The sequence below is a fragment of the Hypanus sabinus genome, chromosome 10 (genome assembly GCF_030144855.1).
Source record: "Hypanus sabinus isolate sHypSab1 chromosome 10, sHypSab1.hap1, whole genome shotgun sequence".
Taxonomy (NCBI): domain Eukaryota; kingdom Metazoa; phylum Chordata; class Chondrichthyes; order Myliobatiformes; family Dasyatidae; genus Hypanus; species Hypanus sabinus.
In genome coordinates, this window is record NC_082715.1 from 84,562,203 (window position 1) to 84,576,921 (window position 14,719).

General features: G+C 36.6%; 1 protein-coding gene across 7 annotated transcripts in view; it reads left to right on the forward strand.

Annotated features, from left to right (window-relative positions):
- The window catches only part of phf3 (PHD finger protein 3), a 148,574-nt gene that overhangs the window by 13,356 nt on the left and 120,499 nt on the right, over window positions 1-14,719 (forward strand). Inside the window, exons 2-5 of one of the 7 annotated variants that reach the window (XM_059982279.1) lie at window positions 119-270; window positions 5,534-5,797; window positions 9,547-9,708; window positions 12,071-14,297. In XM_059982279.1, coding sequence (XP_059838262.1) covers window positions 5,554-5,797; window positions 9,547-9,708; window positions 12,071-14,297 — 2,633 coding nt within the window. In that variant the 5' untranslated portion in view covers window positions 119-270; window positions 5,534-5,553. The remainder of the gene's footprint in view (window positions 1-118; window positions 271-5,533; window positions 5,798-9,546; window positions 9,709-12,070; window positions 14,298-14,719) is intronic. The other 6 variants (XM_059982280.1, XM_059982281.1, XM_059982282.1 and 3 more) reach the window with 6 other exon arrangements.

Sequence of the window (14,719 nt, forward strand, 5' to 3'; positions counted from 1 at the left end):
AGATTTGTTCATATTTCAAACATTTTAAATGGATTTTTTCTACCAATTCCTCCACTCTTAATTTTACTGATCTTCTAAGAAAATTGTAGTTATATTTGTTCTGTTCCTCTTGTTTCAGAAAAGATAACTGAATTCAACCAATGTTGAACCTGCACGCAAAACTGAATTCAGCCAATGTTGAATCTACAAGACAAAGCTGTTGAGGTCAGGATAACTGAATTCAACCAGTGTTGAACCAACAAGGCAAAGCTATTGAGGTCAGGATAAGAGGTCAGGATTATCAAGTTAACTCAGTGTTGAACCTATATGCAAAATTGAGGTTTAACTTAATGTTTGTTCCTGTGGAAATTATTTCTCCACAAAGAACTTCAATTTAGATATATGGGTTGTGTAGACAGTTTTGTATAGAAATGCGTTCTTTAATATCAATTATTGCATTCTCATCTTCCACACCATTCCAATCTTTTAAGAATTGCATTGATTTCACGCAAAATGGGTTTCACTTGATTTGGAAGAACAGGGATTTTCATTTGGAGGTTTCAAATATCTTGGTACAGAAATATTTGTCATTTCTTAGATGTTGATTGAACATGACCACTAAGCATTGTTTGGTAGATCAACCTTTGGACATGTTCCAAAATATTGTTGTTGTGAAACAGATTTCTCTTGACTTCTGGTGCTCTTGCTGACAGTTGCAATCATGCCTCTGGTAACTACATTCCCACCTTTCATTGTTTATTAGGGGACAATATTTCATGAGAGTCTATAGTAGATGGGATTGTAGTCACTCCCTGATTACAAATTTATAAATTGTTAGAACACTTTTTAACATTTAGCACGCCCATATGAATGGCTGAAAGTGGCTACACAGGTTGATAGGGTGGTTAAGAAGTTATATAACATTCTTGCCTTTATAAGTTGCATTGAGTTCAAAGTCAGGAAATTTGTTCTATTGGTTGTTCTAAAAGGAGGGTTCAACAGTTTGATCTAAATCCAATGTATTATGAATAGAGAGACTACAACAAAATGAGGAAGGAGCTGGCTAGTAGTGTAGACTTGGAACAGAGGCTATTTGGTAGAAGACACGGTGGGGAGATTTTCAAGATTTTTCATGGCACTCAGCAAAAGTATATTGCAGTTAAAAGCAAGGACTCAAGAGTGGGGAACGCCAGCTGCCTTGACCAAATATCACATTTAATGCTCATACATATGGACACATTTGCATTCTTGCAGGTTTTCTTGTCAATTTATCAGAATTTAGCCGTTCTGCTTTCTATATTACTGCCCATTTCATTCCTTAGTTTCAGTATACGAATGGTGTATCCTTTCAGTAAATTCTCTTTTGCTGTCCATCTAGTCAGCAGTTCTTAATAAAAAAAAAATCCAAAGGAAGTATTTTGTTAAAATTATTAAACATAAAAAGCAGAATAATTGTCAGTCAAACCTGATAATGGAGTGTTCCTTTTCTTTTTGGCATGGGACCTTTATTTTCTGTTTTTTTCAAGATGCTGGAGATCTGATTATTAGTTTTGCCTTTGAGTAAATAAAATTGAAGATCCTTTGGGGAGATGCGTCCATTTCAGAAGGATTTTTAGATTGTTGTATTTCAGTGTAAACAGCCTTTAATTTTAAGTCTGCAAACTGTTGCTCAGCAATTCTAATTTTATTAACTATGTTAGGATATTTGTAATAATCAAATATCAGTAAAGCTTTCTAAGAAAAATTTTCAAGGTTCTTGATACATTATTTTAGAAGGAATGATTGCTATTTGTAGCTAAAAGTGAACGAATGTAGGAAATTGGTATTTGTTATACAGTTTTTACTCAGTAGCAGTGAAATGATTAAGTACAAAAAATGTGATTATTGAAAAATAGGCTTTAATGTTTCTGTTATTGGCTAGGTATGACATTCTTTGCTGACTATTGATCTCTGTGGTGTGGAATTTGCAATGATGTTTCCTCCTGTTTGGTGTTGGCTTAAGGGGATATCTTGAGTCTATTTTTGCCAAGGACGTAGATGGATAGTTAAAATTCCTTCAGGAAAAGAAGAAATTTTAATGCAATTTTAAGCCATTTTAGAATTGAAAGCAAAAGATTTTAACATGACATGAAACTCGGGTAGAATTTTGAAATATTTGAGAGAATCAAAGCTAATTTATTAAGATCAGCCATAATTGTAGCTTGATAAGCCATTTAAATAACTCACTGTGCTATGCAATAAGATGTACCTTTTTTTTGAAGCATGTTAACTATTCTCATAATATATTGATAGCTGTGAATTGCATGGCAGATGCACGCTGTGGAAGAGCTAGTTATTACTGACAATAGCTTTTGTATTTCCCTATTTTCTCTTTTTGCATCCTTCATCTTATCAGTGCCATTTCCAAGCCATCATTTCTTGGAAATTATGACACAATAACATTTTTTTGCTCATTTGTTCATTTTTTACATCACATTTTCTTTCGATAGCTTAATACCATATTTGCCTTTTGTGCTACAGATGAATTACAGAATTTTCCATTTGTGTATAAGCTTTTTGCTATCCCTGGAATTAAAACTGTTGGCATTGAAGGACTACATATAATGCCCAATTCCAAATATTAGAAGAAGCAGGAGCAGGATATTTGGCCCCCCTCACACTGCTCTGGTGTTTAATAAGTTCATCACTGAATTAGTGCATCTCTCAGTTACTAGGTCAAAGTCACCTTTAAATAAATAAAATTTCAGTGTTAATCCTCATGCATTCATTATTTTTGGCACTAACATAGGTGTGAATTATAACTGTTTTTTTGACAATTGAACCTACCTCATTTTTTTGTTTCTTTTGGGACACAAACCGTTACGATTTTGTAGGCACTAATCTGCATTTCATTTAATCTCAACCAATTTTTAAGGAAGGAACGTAGATACTGTATTTCAGTGGCTGTTCAGCTGGCGGGAGCACGATTCAAATTTATCTTTTGTTGCACTGATTCTTCTTTGAGGTGCCTACCTGTAGTATGTGTGTACTTCCATAGTGCTTTTTATACTTGACCATAGGGTAAGATTTGTCCTTAGTTGCCAGCGTTAATCAGGTGTTTACCAATACTTGTCCATTTTAATTTCTTTCTGCCCTTTGGTAACTTTATATTCACTTTGTTAAGCATTCTTCTGTTTTGTTTCTGAGCTTTCAGATTCAGAATCTGTATTGTAATCTACACAGCCAGGATATTTTGAGGCTTTTTATATTTTTTCACAGCATAAGTAACAAGCTGTTATCCCTCCCATTTTATGCACATCTGCTCTCACCCTATCCTTCCTCCACCTGACTTGGGATAGGGTTTGGCTTGTCCTCACCTGCTACCCCACCAGCCTCCGAGTCCAACATAAAATTCTCTGTATCTTCGGCCGCCTCCAACGGGATCCCACCACCAAGCACATCTTTCCCTCTCCCCACTTTCTGCTTTCTGCAGGGATTGCTCCCTACACGACTCCCCTGCCCACTCGTCCCCCCCCACTCCTTCCCACTCCCACCCGGCACTTATCCTTGTAAGCGGAACAAGTGCTACATCTGCCCTTACATTTCCTCCCTCACCACCGTTTAGGGCCCCAGACAGTCCTTCAAGGTGAGGCGATACTTCACCTGTGAGTTGGCTGGTATGATATACTGTGTCCTGTGCTCCTGGTGTAGCCTTCTGTATATTGGTGAGACCCGACGCAGACTGGGAGACCATTTCGCTGAACACCTACGCTCTGTCCGCCAGAGAAAGCATGATCTCCCAGTGGCCACACATTTTAATTCCACGTCCCATTCCCATTCTGTCTATCCATGGCTGCCTCTACTGTCTAGATGAAGCCACACTCAGCTTGGAGGAACAACACCTTATATTCCGTCTGGATAGCCTCCAACCTGATGGCATGAACATTGATGCCCCTCCTCCCCTTCTTACCCTTATTTATCTATCTATCTATTACTTATTCTTCTCTTCCCCCCACCCTCTTTTTTTCTCTCTCTGTCCCTCTCATGATCACTCCTTGCCTGCTCCCCATCTCTCTCTGGTGCTCCCCTCCCCCTTTCTTTCTCCTTAGGCCTCCCCTTCCCATCCCACTTTCAAATCTCTTACTATCTTTCAGTTAGTCCTGACGAAGGGTTTCAGCTCAAACCGTCAACTGTGCTTCTTCCGATAGATGCTGCCTGGCCTGCTGTGTTCCACCAGCATTTTGTGTGTGAAGCTGTTTTAATTATTTTTTGTTATTACATTAGTCAATTAAAAGGAGGGATGACAATTTTACTTGTCCGAGCTGAAGATTCCAGTTTCTGCATTTATGCCCAAAGCATGTCTTGTGTTATGAAACTAAATTGTTTAACAATTCAGTCACTTTGCAGCTACAAAATCTTTTTAAAAAAAATTATGTTCCACTTCAACTTTAAAAGATGGTTCCTTAACTTTCAGCCTCTGCAGAGTGATGAAATTGTAACCATTAATGATAATTTCAAACTGGTTCATACTTTATCTTAATTATTTCTTTGATTAAAATCTTCCATTTTCTTTCACATTACAGGTTTTTTTGCCCTATTTCTACCTTTGCTTTTACTCTTTTTCACTGTTTCTCTGACCAACACATTGTATAAACAAATGCAATTGGTCACTTAATAAGCTTTTTGAAAGTTATATGCAGCAGTCATGAACAAAAAGAATATAAAAGTAAATTGTGAGTGGTTAACATTTTATTGGCACCATATTATGCACAAGACTTTTTACAAAAAAAGTTGGTCTTTGTCTCTTTTTAGGTATTTATTGGTTAACTGGGGGCATATGAGTGAAAGCAAATTTGTTGGTGTTGTAACTGACTTGTAATTACAGTTATAGATAGTGATGAGTGAGAGCCATTTTTGTTTTGCCTTGGTGTCTCAAATTCACGGACTGAAGCAAATTACTACATGTATTTTTAGACTACAACCTGATATTATCTTATCTGTGGATCGGTTGAATCAGTCAATCCAACACAGCAGGGATATCATGATTGAGCTATTTTTGAATAATATACAAAAGGTTCCTAATCACCACAGATGATATATTATAGAGGTAAAGATTTGGTTTGGCACAAGTCTTTAGGCTATTAGTGAAACATGCTCTCCAGAACTAGTTGACTGCCAACATTCAGTAGTACATTGCATTAATATTGGTTTGGATGGGGTGGATGTGTGAATAAGTCAAGGAAAGGATGGGTGATAACTGACAGCAAGGAATTTCACTAAGTAGTTCTTTCTGGTAAAGTTTTTACATAATTCATGACTGCTGACTACAAAGCATTTGATTTCATTTCAATCTTAGTCTTTTAATCAAAGGTAAATTGATTAAGGAAACGATAACCAGTGACGGGTTTCTATTATTTGGCTTCCATATTGTTCTGTTTCTTTTTTTATTTTGCTGTTTTCTAGTAAAGAAATATTGTGATTTGAGTGAACTAGTGAAAATGTTGAACCCTATTAGAGGATCTAGGAATGCTTCGCAATTAATCTCTGAAATATGTCATGCTTTTTATCTATGCAGGAGTCCGAGTGGATGTCTTCATGGATATTGTTGATATATTTAACCCTTTGATATCCACCGACCACTTGGATGACATTCTGATTTTAGAGTCAAACTTAGAAAGTGAAGTTTGTGATGATTGTGACACAGAACCAGACACCCTGGGAGGTTCTTTAAGAAACATGCTGAGTGACAAAGATCCTATGCTAGGATCTGCTAGTGCACAGTTCAGCCTGCCCTTTTCAGATACTGAAGAAGGCAACGTTCGGCTAACTTGCTCAACAGGTAGGTCTGACTTGCATTTTGGCTCCTGTGCCTGCAAAAACAATGTGGGCTAATGCAGCCATTCAGTACTTAAATAAGTGGGTTGGCACATCTTCCCACGGAGCCTTAATAAAGTACCACTTGAAATGCCACCATCCAGTCTCCATTGGATCTGTGGTGTCATTTCTTATTGGTGAAATTTTGATTTTACTCTGGCAATTTCTCTGAACATACAGTCAGTAACTACTCTGGGAGAACATGATGAGCTGTCATTATGTTGGAATTTTATTTCCAATGTTTTGTACACTTTAGATGTAGTACTGTATCATAATTGTTCAATTTCATGTTATAATTGAGTGTGGTACACCTTAATGTGGTTAATATGGGTGGGGAGGGGAAAATAAGTAATAAAGCTCAGTTAATTAGCCAGTTTAAAATGTTTCAAATAGCATCACTTACATGGACTAATAGAGCATTTTTGGTACCATGAGTGATATTTGGTGGTGTAATGCAAGGGTGAACTGACTGTGAAATTATTTGGCTTTTCTTTAGAATCTGTGTGTACAGTTTGAGTGTTTTCTTAATGCAGTTCATTAGTCATGTCAGAAATTGTTTAATCCACTCAAATATGATTTGTGTAAGAACTTCTGCTTAAAGATCTCTGAAGGAAATGTGCAACTGAACTTGTAATGGAGTTTTTTTTGTAGACTTTTTGTTTTATGCACTGATTTTGTGAAGCACTGTATGAGCCAATAATATTATTACCTGCTTTTTGCTATAATTTTAATATTTAGTGTTCTGGATAGAAATGGTTTTTACATTATTAAAGAGCTGAGTGAGATATTTGATTCCATGGGAGGGGGGATATTATTAGCTGTTTTTTTTTGTTTAAAAAAAAACAAAATGTGTTCCCCTTCCACATATTTACATGGAATAGCACATTTACCATAATTTTTGTTCCTTTCTGAAATGGTTTTGCTTATTGTTTTAAATTACAAAGTTTATGTTCTACACTAGTGCAATTTTAAGATGTTGCCTAACTACACTTTCCCCAGTACCAGGTTTTTAACTACTAATTAATTTCATAGTAATGTTTGTAAAGATGTAACCTTCCAGTTGTGCATGAACAGCAGTGAAGCATTGCTCTTTATGAGTAAGCTTAATTGAAGGAGTTTCAATCCTTAGAGCTTCACAGATATCCCATGGGCTTATTATTTAACGCAAATCCAACAAAGCAGAAGCCTGCCAGAGTACTTGTTATTTGAGCTGATTTCAACTTCATTGGTAGCAGTGCAGTACTCAATTTGGCTTTGGAGCTTGAGCATTTAAGTATTGCTGACATTGGTGGAATTCTGTCATATTGTAGGAAAACAAAATATTGACATGATATAGATTTACTGGGTATTTGAGTCAATAAAAGATTGCAAGGCATAGTAGGTACCGTGTCCTATTCTTGGCCTGTCCTTTTCTATGATGTGCTCTATTTTAGTATTTGAATGGGCAGACTTCACTACAATAATGTTTGGCAGGCTGTGAAGGGCGGTAGAAAAAAATGTGATCTATTTGTGCCTGCCACAAAGGAATAGAAAGTGTGAGCATTCCTGAGCTTCATTGCAAAACTCTACTTAAAATCATGCTCGTGTTTAATAATGGCAAATGGATATCTTGTACTTCACATCTGTGCGGTGTAAAATTTTATCACCTAGATAGTTTGTTCATTGCTAGATTATATTAATCAAGACAGATGTTTGAGGCTGAGGTTGTTAAGGGTGAAATATTGCTTCATAATTCATGAAGGCTACTGTTGGAATTGCTTGGATTTTCTACTGTCTTCATATTTATGTATATTACATAGATAAAGACTATGGAAACAGATTTCTTGTACATTGGAAAAACTCTTAAACCATGAAATGGGGGGTGGCGGGGAGGGGTGGAACATGTTGATCACGCTGGAGCAAAACCATGCCTGGACACAACAGACTGTTATCAAATAATATAATTTGGTACTGTGATATGTAAGATGACAGTTAACTGAAGGCTTGTTGTGAAGGTAGATTTTAAGTAGTACCTTAAGGATAGAAAGCCTCAGGTTTTGGAAGAAATTACATAGTGTAGGAGCGGAATGGGTGCAAACATGGTTGCCGTTGATAGAGCAATTTAAACTGAGGGATGCACAAAAGTCTTGTTGGACCTTTGAAAACAGTTTTCTATATGCACTCAGGTTTACAGAAAATGCAACAATGGAGACCAGCCAGAAGGCTGTTGAATAGTTAGTAGATATGAAGGCATAAATAATGATTTCAACTATAGTTAGGTTGATGCTGAGCCAGAATCTGGCATCATTATGGAAGTAGGGATGAATGTAATTGGAGCAAGGGCATTTATTAGGTCTGAAATTAAGCCTGCAGACAACTATAACAGTAAAAGCATTTGAGCCTGAGAGTTATTAGGGAATGGTTGAAATTAATTAATTGAGATTGTAATGAGTAGCTTGGATCTTTGTGATACTTTTTCTTGTAGTAACTCTAACACCTAATATGGCAACAAGCAGTTTTACTATATTTAGAAAGTGAAAGAAAAATCTATTCAAGTATAAAATTAGAACTGGACCAAACTCTAGCTAATCTGACCTGAGTACATGAATTATTTCCAATCTAATCCAGACATACATCGTGGAATAGTCTGGTGCTGTCTAAAGAGAAAAGGTCGAGTGAAATGGTGTAATTTCAAAGGCATGTGCATGGAAAGAGATATTAATACTGGATGATGTTGACCAGGGACAGCAGGTAAATGAAAAAAATAATGGAAGGGATCAGTGATTATACTTTTGGGGAACACAAATGGGTTGTGATGAGCTACAAAAACTGCATGGGCAATTTGTCTTGATTGATTGAAAGGTTCTGGTTGAGGATAATAGTGATTAACCATGTTAGAGTCTTCACATGGGAAGAGAAGGTCAAAGGATAGATTTGCTTTATCACAATCACAAATAATGTCCTGAAACTTCAGAATCGTCAATATTTTGGCAAAGATAGAAATCTGATTGTGATCAGCTTTTAAACCGTGAACCACAGTAATGGCAAGAGCACCAAAATTAGTATATAGCCCTTGATCTGCTATGGTATTGTACACGAAGGGTTGAGCTAACATGTCATGTTCAGATAGTTGTTTGGAGGACAGGAGATTATTAAACCAGGGCATTCATTTAGATTTTAGTCACCCATTTAAAGTTCCATATTGTCACTTGGTTACATTTTTAAAATATTAAAACTCAGTTATGAAACTGAGGATTTGTGAAGTCATTGAATTGGGTGGATCTTAAAAGTTGATTGTAGTACAAGTTTAGGAACGCAGTTACAATGTTGGGATGCTTGATGTTCTCATCAGTTTGTAATAAGTGTGGAAGCAATTTATAATAGTTCTATTGATGAATAATGCAAATTTGTGTTTCCTGTAATATTTTGTATACAGTGCAGTTTTTTAAAATTAGAGGAATAACTACTAGGCTTTTAAGATTAATCTTTTTATAGCAGTTGAGTCATTTCAGGATTCTGGGTGTTTACTAACTTGAACAAACTGAAGAATGACTGTAGTATTTGTATTCTATATTTTAAGTACTTAGCAAAATATGTATTGAAGTATTACACAAAGGCAAGTTATATTGGCAGAATGTTCTTATTTTGTTGCCAATTGTCCATTTGTATAATTAGTTGTAAGTTTAGTGGTTTGCACACAGTAGCTAATACATTTTTTCCCCATATATTTTCCAGATGCTGAACTTGAGCTCACAGATGAGGGTGACGTGAAGGAAAGTGCTCTAGATACTATGGAGGAAGAGGATTTATCAGAACTTTCAAACAAGAAAAGTAAGGGTAAATCACCAAAAGCTACTGTGCAGTCACCTCGAAAGTCTCCTCGTTTATTGGCTCAAGGTAAAATATAAACTTATTTTATTCTTCAGTTGTGACTTTGTATTGATTTTGTTCGTGTAATTTGATTAAATGTAGCTATTGAATCTGCATAACTATTACAATTTGCAGATTGAAATGTACCTGAAATAGTTTTATATAATATAATATAATTAACAGTCAGTGATTGGATTTTAGAGGCAATCTTGGATGTGAATTTTTGCCATTTTAATATGAACAATTGAGTAATAGATTTTTGCAATAATTGAAATGTTGCTCCTTCCATAAGGTTGCAGGCCTAGCCCTTAAGATTTCAGAGACATCTTTTAACTGCTTTTACTGGCCATTGAGTACAAAAGTTGGGACTTTGTGTACATAAAATTGGTTAGTCTGTATATAGAATATTGTGTGCCACTCTGGTTGCTCTACTACAGGAAAGATGCTATTAAGCTGGAGAGAGTGTAGAAAAGAGGCACAAAGATGTTGCCTTGAGTGGACAGCCTGAGTTATGAGGAGAAGTTGGATAAGTTGCATCTGTTTTCCTGGAAGCAAAGGAGGCTGAGAAATGATGTGAAAGAGGTATATAAAATTGAGAAGCATAGTTAGGGTAGGTGGGTAGAGCCTGTTTCCCAAGATGGTGGTGTGTATAATTAGAGAGTGTGGGTTAAAGGTGAGGAGGAGGAGAATTAAAGGGAATTGAAATGGTAAATAGTAGTTTGTACTGAAATGTGGTTCCAAAGGAGGTGGTGGAAGCAAGAATAATAACAGCTTTTAACAGGCATCCAGTCACCTATTTGGAAGAACAAGCTGAAGAGAAATGTTTAATTAAGCCAGGCAAGTGGTATTAGAATAGATAATCAAGATGGTCGGTATCAACACGATGGGCTGAAGAGCCTGTGTGTATAGTGTATAACTCTGACAGTATTCCTAAATGTAACCTGAGTCCTAGTAAGAAAGTACAAGGAATAGATAATACTTTTACATGCGTAAAAGGAATTTAAAGTATAATGTAGTTCCTAGAGTTCTTCAAAATAATCATTTACCAGCTTGTCATTTCTTAACTTTCTGGCTTTGTGTCAATGATGACTTGCTGGGATTTGGGACTGGTTGCTTTCCACAGCCCTATCAGAGTAGCCTCCTTTTAATATATAGGAGCTATATTGATGCTGACTGTTAGCAGGATATTGAGGTTCATTATAGTTATTCTTTATGACTCTATTCTCTAATATTCACATTCAGAAGAGCTCACTAATGATCAAATTGGAAGCCCTTGCCAATTTCACATTCTTAATAAAAACAGTCAGAAATAATTGCATTATTCCTACAATGTCCTTAGCTAAGATCGAGCTAACTCAACATAATTATCAGATTTGAATCCCTCCTGATCCTTAATAATCTACCCTCAGGATTTACCTATTGGTTTAGTGGCTAATTCTTTGAATCTGACTTGTATATTACAGAGAGATGAGCTTAAACCTTCCTTTATAGTTAACATTACTAAGTTATAGCTGATCAGATAGCTTTTTGAGTCAGAAGATAGCAAGCTTAAGTCCATTTTAGTTCCTTCAGTGTAGTACAGCTAGAATATATAGATGGAGATGAAACAAAGATTTTTACTCGTATGTGAAGGATGTAAGAAATAAAGTTAATTAATTTCAATACTGAGTGGCGCTGTGTCTTGAGAATGAGGTTAGACCAAAGCTTGCTCTTGGATGTAAGTGATCTCTAGATGCTATATTGAAGAGAAACAGGAAATTTATTCCTCTGTCCTGGTCATGCTAAACCAACAATAAATACTGTAAAACAGGTTGTTGTTTGAAGAGAATGGCATGCGTAAAATTGGCAGTCAGATTTCCTCCATTCCAATAATGATCATAGTGTGAACTATGGGATATCTTGAAAGGGATATAGGAGGCATTGTATACTTAAGATTATTATTAGAGTGGTTTAACATAAAACCTCGTATATATTATTGGAACATAGTGGAATTTTCAGGAAGTTTGGAGGCACAAAATTTGGGACTGGAAAGAAATTAATGTGAAAGTGTATGGTAATTTATGCTCAGTGGCAAAATTGCATTCAAGTTGGGTAACAAAGTCCTGCTCTTTTGTTTTAGATGGGATAAGGATAACTTCAGATAACTGATAACTTGAATGTTTCTTTACATTTTCTTGAGCTAATTCATCAATTCTAATGTAAGATTCATTGTCACCTCACTTAAAAATATCACAGTGTGCTGAGAGTTTAATAGCTAAATGCTCTTAGATCATAATGTGCCCATTTATCTGTCAATGTGTTAAATTTATAGAACATTGCTTGTATTAGATTTTAAAACTAGAATATATGTTAAGTATTCAATAAATGATTATTCTTTCCTTTCTGTTAGAACCAGTTCGAAGCCTCCGTAACAGTACCTTGGCCAAAAGGCTCAGTCCAGCAAATTTAACTCTTACAAAAAGGAAGGAACAAGTGAAGTTTGTCTCTATTGGAGCAGGGTCACCGAAACTGCCAGATAGGCATGAGAAACAAAGTCAGCAAAAGGCTGGAGAAAAGAGTAGATCACAGCAGCAACATGTGTCAGAAAATGTACAGGGTAGTGAAGAAACTGTTCATGAGACTGCACAGCCCAATCCTGCAGGTTCAAGGAGCCCCAAACTTGACTCAATAAAGAAGAACAGTGTAGCAGAAAGTACATTGGAAATGGATTGTGAAAGTCATAAACCTACATTGGTAGAATCAAGGGGACGGCAAATAATTACCCCTGCAAGAGAATTGCAGTGTTCTACAGAGACACAAGTTATTTTAGAGGTAGAAAAGAATACTTCGGATGCAAATGTAGAAGGTGTAAGTGATCTTCATTTGTTAGAGACACAAGTTGCATCACTTAACCAAAATCCAATTGATTCATTGTTGGAATCAGAGCATACAGCAGCAGTAACTGAAACTGTTCAAGAAACCATTGCACAGAATGGCAGTGCACAAGATGCTGTAATCTGTGACACTCATCAGAACGAGCAAGTTACACCTATAGATCATAGCTTATGTAAGCCTGCACTTGAATTGCAATGCTCTGAGTTATTAATTACTACAAATTCAGATGTACTATCTGCAGATACTGCTGTAGGAGATCTTCATAGTGTTAGTGATCACTGTTGTGAAACTATACATAAAATTGCAGAGGAGTCAAAGGAAATTGTAGCAGAAAAGAATACTGTAGTACCCAACAAAAACATAGATATTGAGGAAAATAGTAATAATGAACAGAAGAATGACCCAGTTGATACAGATTCTGTATCGAATGCTGAAGCACAGGCTAAGATATGTGATCTTCATCCACAGTTAGAAGGAAACTTTCAAAATCCAGTTGATGAAAAATTACAGATGCCTTCTGAATCAATTGTATCTATAAATTATGTGGATGCACAAGGTGATCTTGACACACAGCCAAGTAATGAAACAATTCCAAACAGTGAAAGCAGTCTTACAAAACAGAACATTTCAGGTGGCTTGGAATTGGTTGAAGACACTGGGAATATTGAATCACAATCTGAAACAGTAGTTGGTATTTCAGAGAAGTCTGACATTGGGATACTTGAATGCAGATTTGGACAAGAAGCAGAAAAACCTGCTTCCTCGCAAATAGTTGCTGAACCTGCTGTTGATCCTGAAAGTGATGATCATTCCAGCGATCATTTGGCAAGCCTGCATTCAACAAAACAGCAGTCTGATTTCATTAATGAAGCAATCCAGGATCATTCTGGCCATAAAGACCATGCAGAAGTATTCCCTGGGAAAGAGGGTGCTGTAGAGCCTAAGAGTCAGGCTTTAAAACAAGATAGATCACCATTGAAGCCTCAGCATAAACCTGAACAAGTAGATTCAAAACCAGACCAGGCTGACAACTTCTTGCGCACTAATAAGAAGAAAACTAAATCAGATGTTCAGTCCTCTGAAGCACTCAAGCAACCTAAGTCACATATTTCTTCATTTACTAGTAAACGAAAGGCAATAGACCAAGATGAACAACATCTTCACAAGGCAGCTAAGAGTTTGAAAACACAGGTTGCACAGGACACTAAACACAAAAATAATCAATCACAGAAGAGAAACTTGGGTAAACCTTCTCCGGCTTCCCAGGGACCAAAACTACAGACAGTAGTAACATCACAGATGTGCAAGACGGGGTCAACGTCTCCTTCAGGGAATGATAAGATGAGGAAAGTTGTCCAGGTTTCTAAGCATGGTTCTAACTCTGCTTCAAAACTGAGTGAGGTAACAGTGAAACAGGGCGCCAAACCTATCCCTTCAGGTAAAATATTTCCTCAGCAGACTGGTAATATAAAAGAAAGAGATAAAACAAAACTTGTCGACCATTCCAATGAAGATGATAGAGATAAAATGAAAGCCAGAAAGATTGAGAAGGCTATTTCTCCAAGGCAGCGGAGGAGCAGCAAAAGCCTTTCATTGGATGAACCACCTTTATTTATCCCAGATAATATGCCTGTGGTGAGAAAGGAGGAAACTGATGTGGACCATTCTGGCTCTGCTGCTGCCTCAGAACTGTGGGACCCCAAAAATCTCTGTGGTTTTTGTAAGAAACCTCATAATAGCAGGTGAGTTTTTGTTTTGTAACTGAACTATGAATTCTTCCTATGATTAGATAATGAAGGTTAAAAATGGGAGGGGAAAGAAATTGTGTTAATGTCTAAGGTATTTCTCTAATCTGTTGTCAAGTAAAATTCATAAATTTTGGAAATTTTAAACAGGATTTGGAAACATCTTGTAAAAAATCTTGCACTGCTGTCAGTGGAGTATTTAGTGTTCATACCTACTCTATACGGATGAATGTTTCTGATCACAAATAAGAGAAATTCTGCAGATGCTGGAAATCTAAGCAACACACATAGAATACTGGAGGAACTCAGCAGGCCAGGCAGCATCTATTGGGGGCGGGGAGGAATACATAGATGTTTCAGGCCAGGAACCTTCAGCAGGGCCAGCTTGAATCACACTGTCCATTCACCTACCTCTCTCA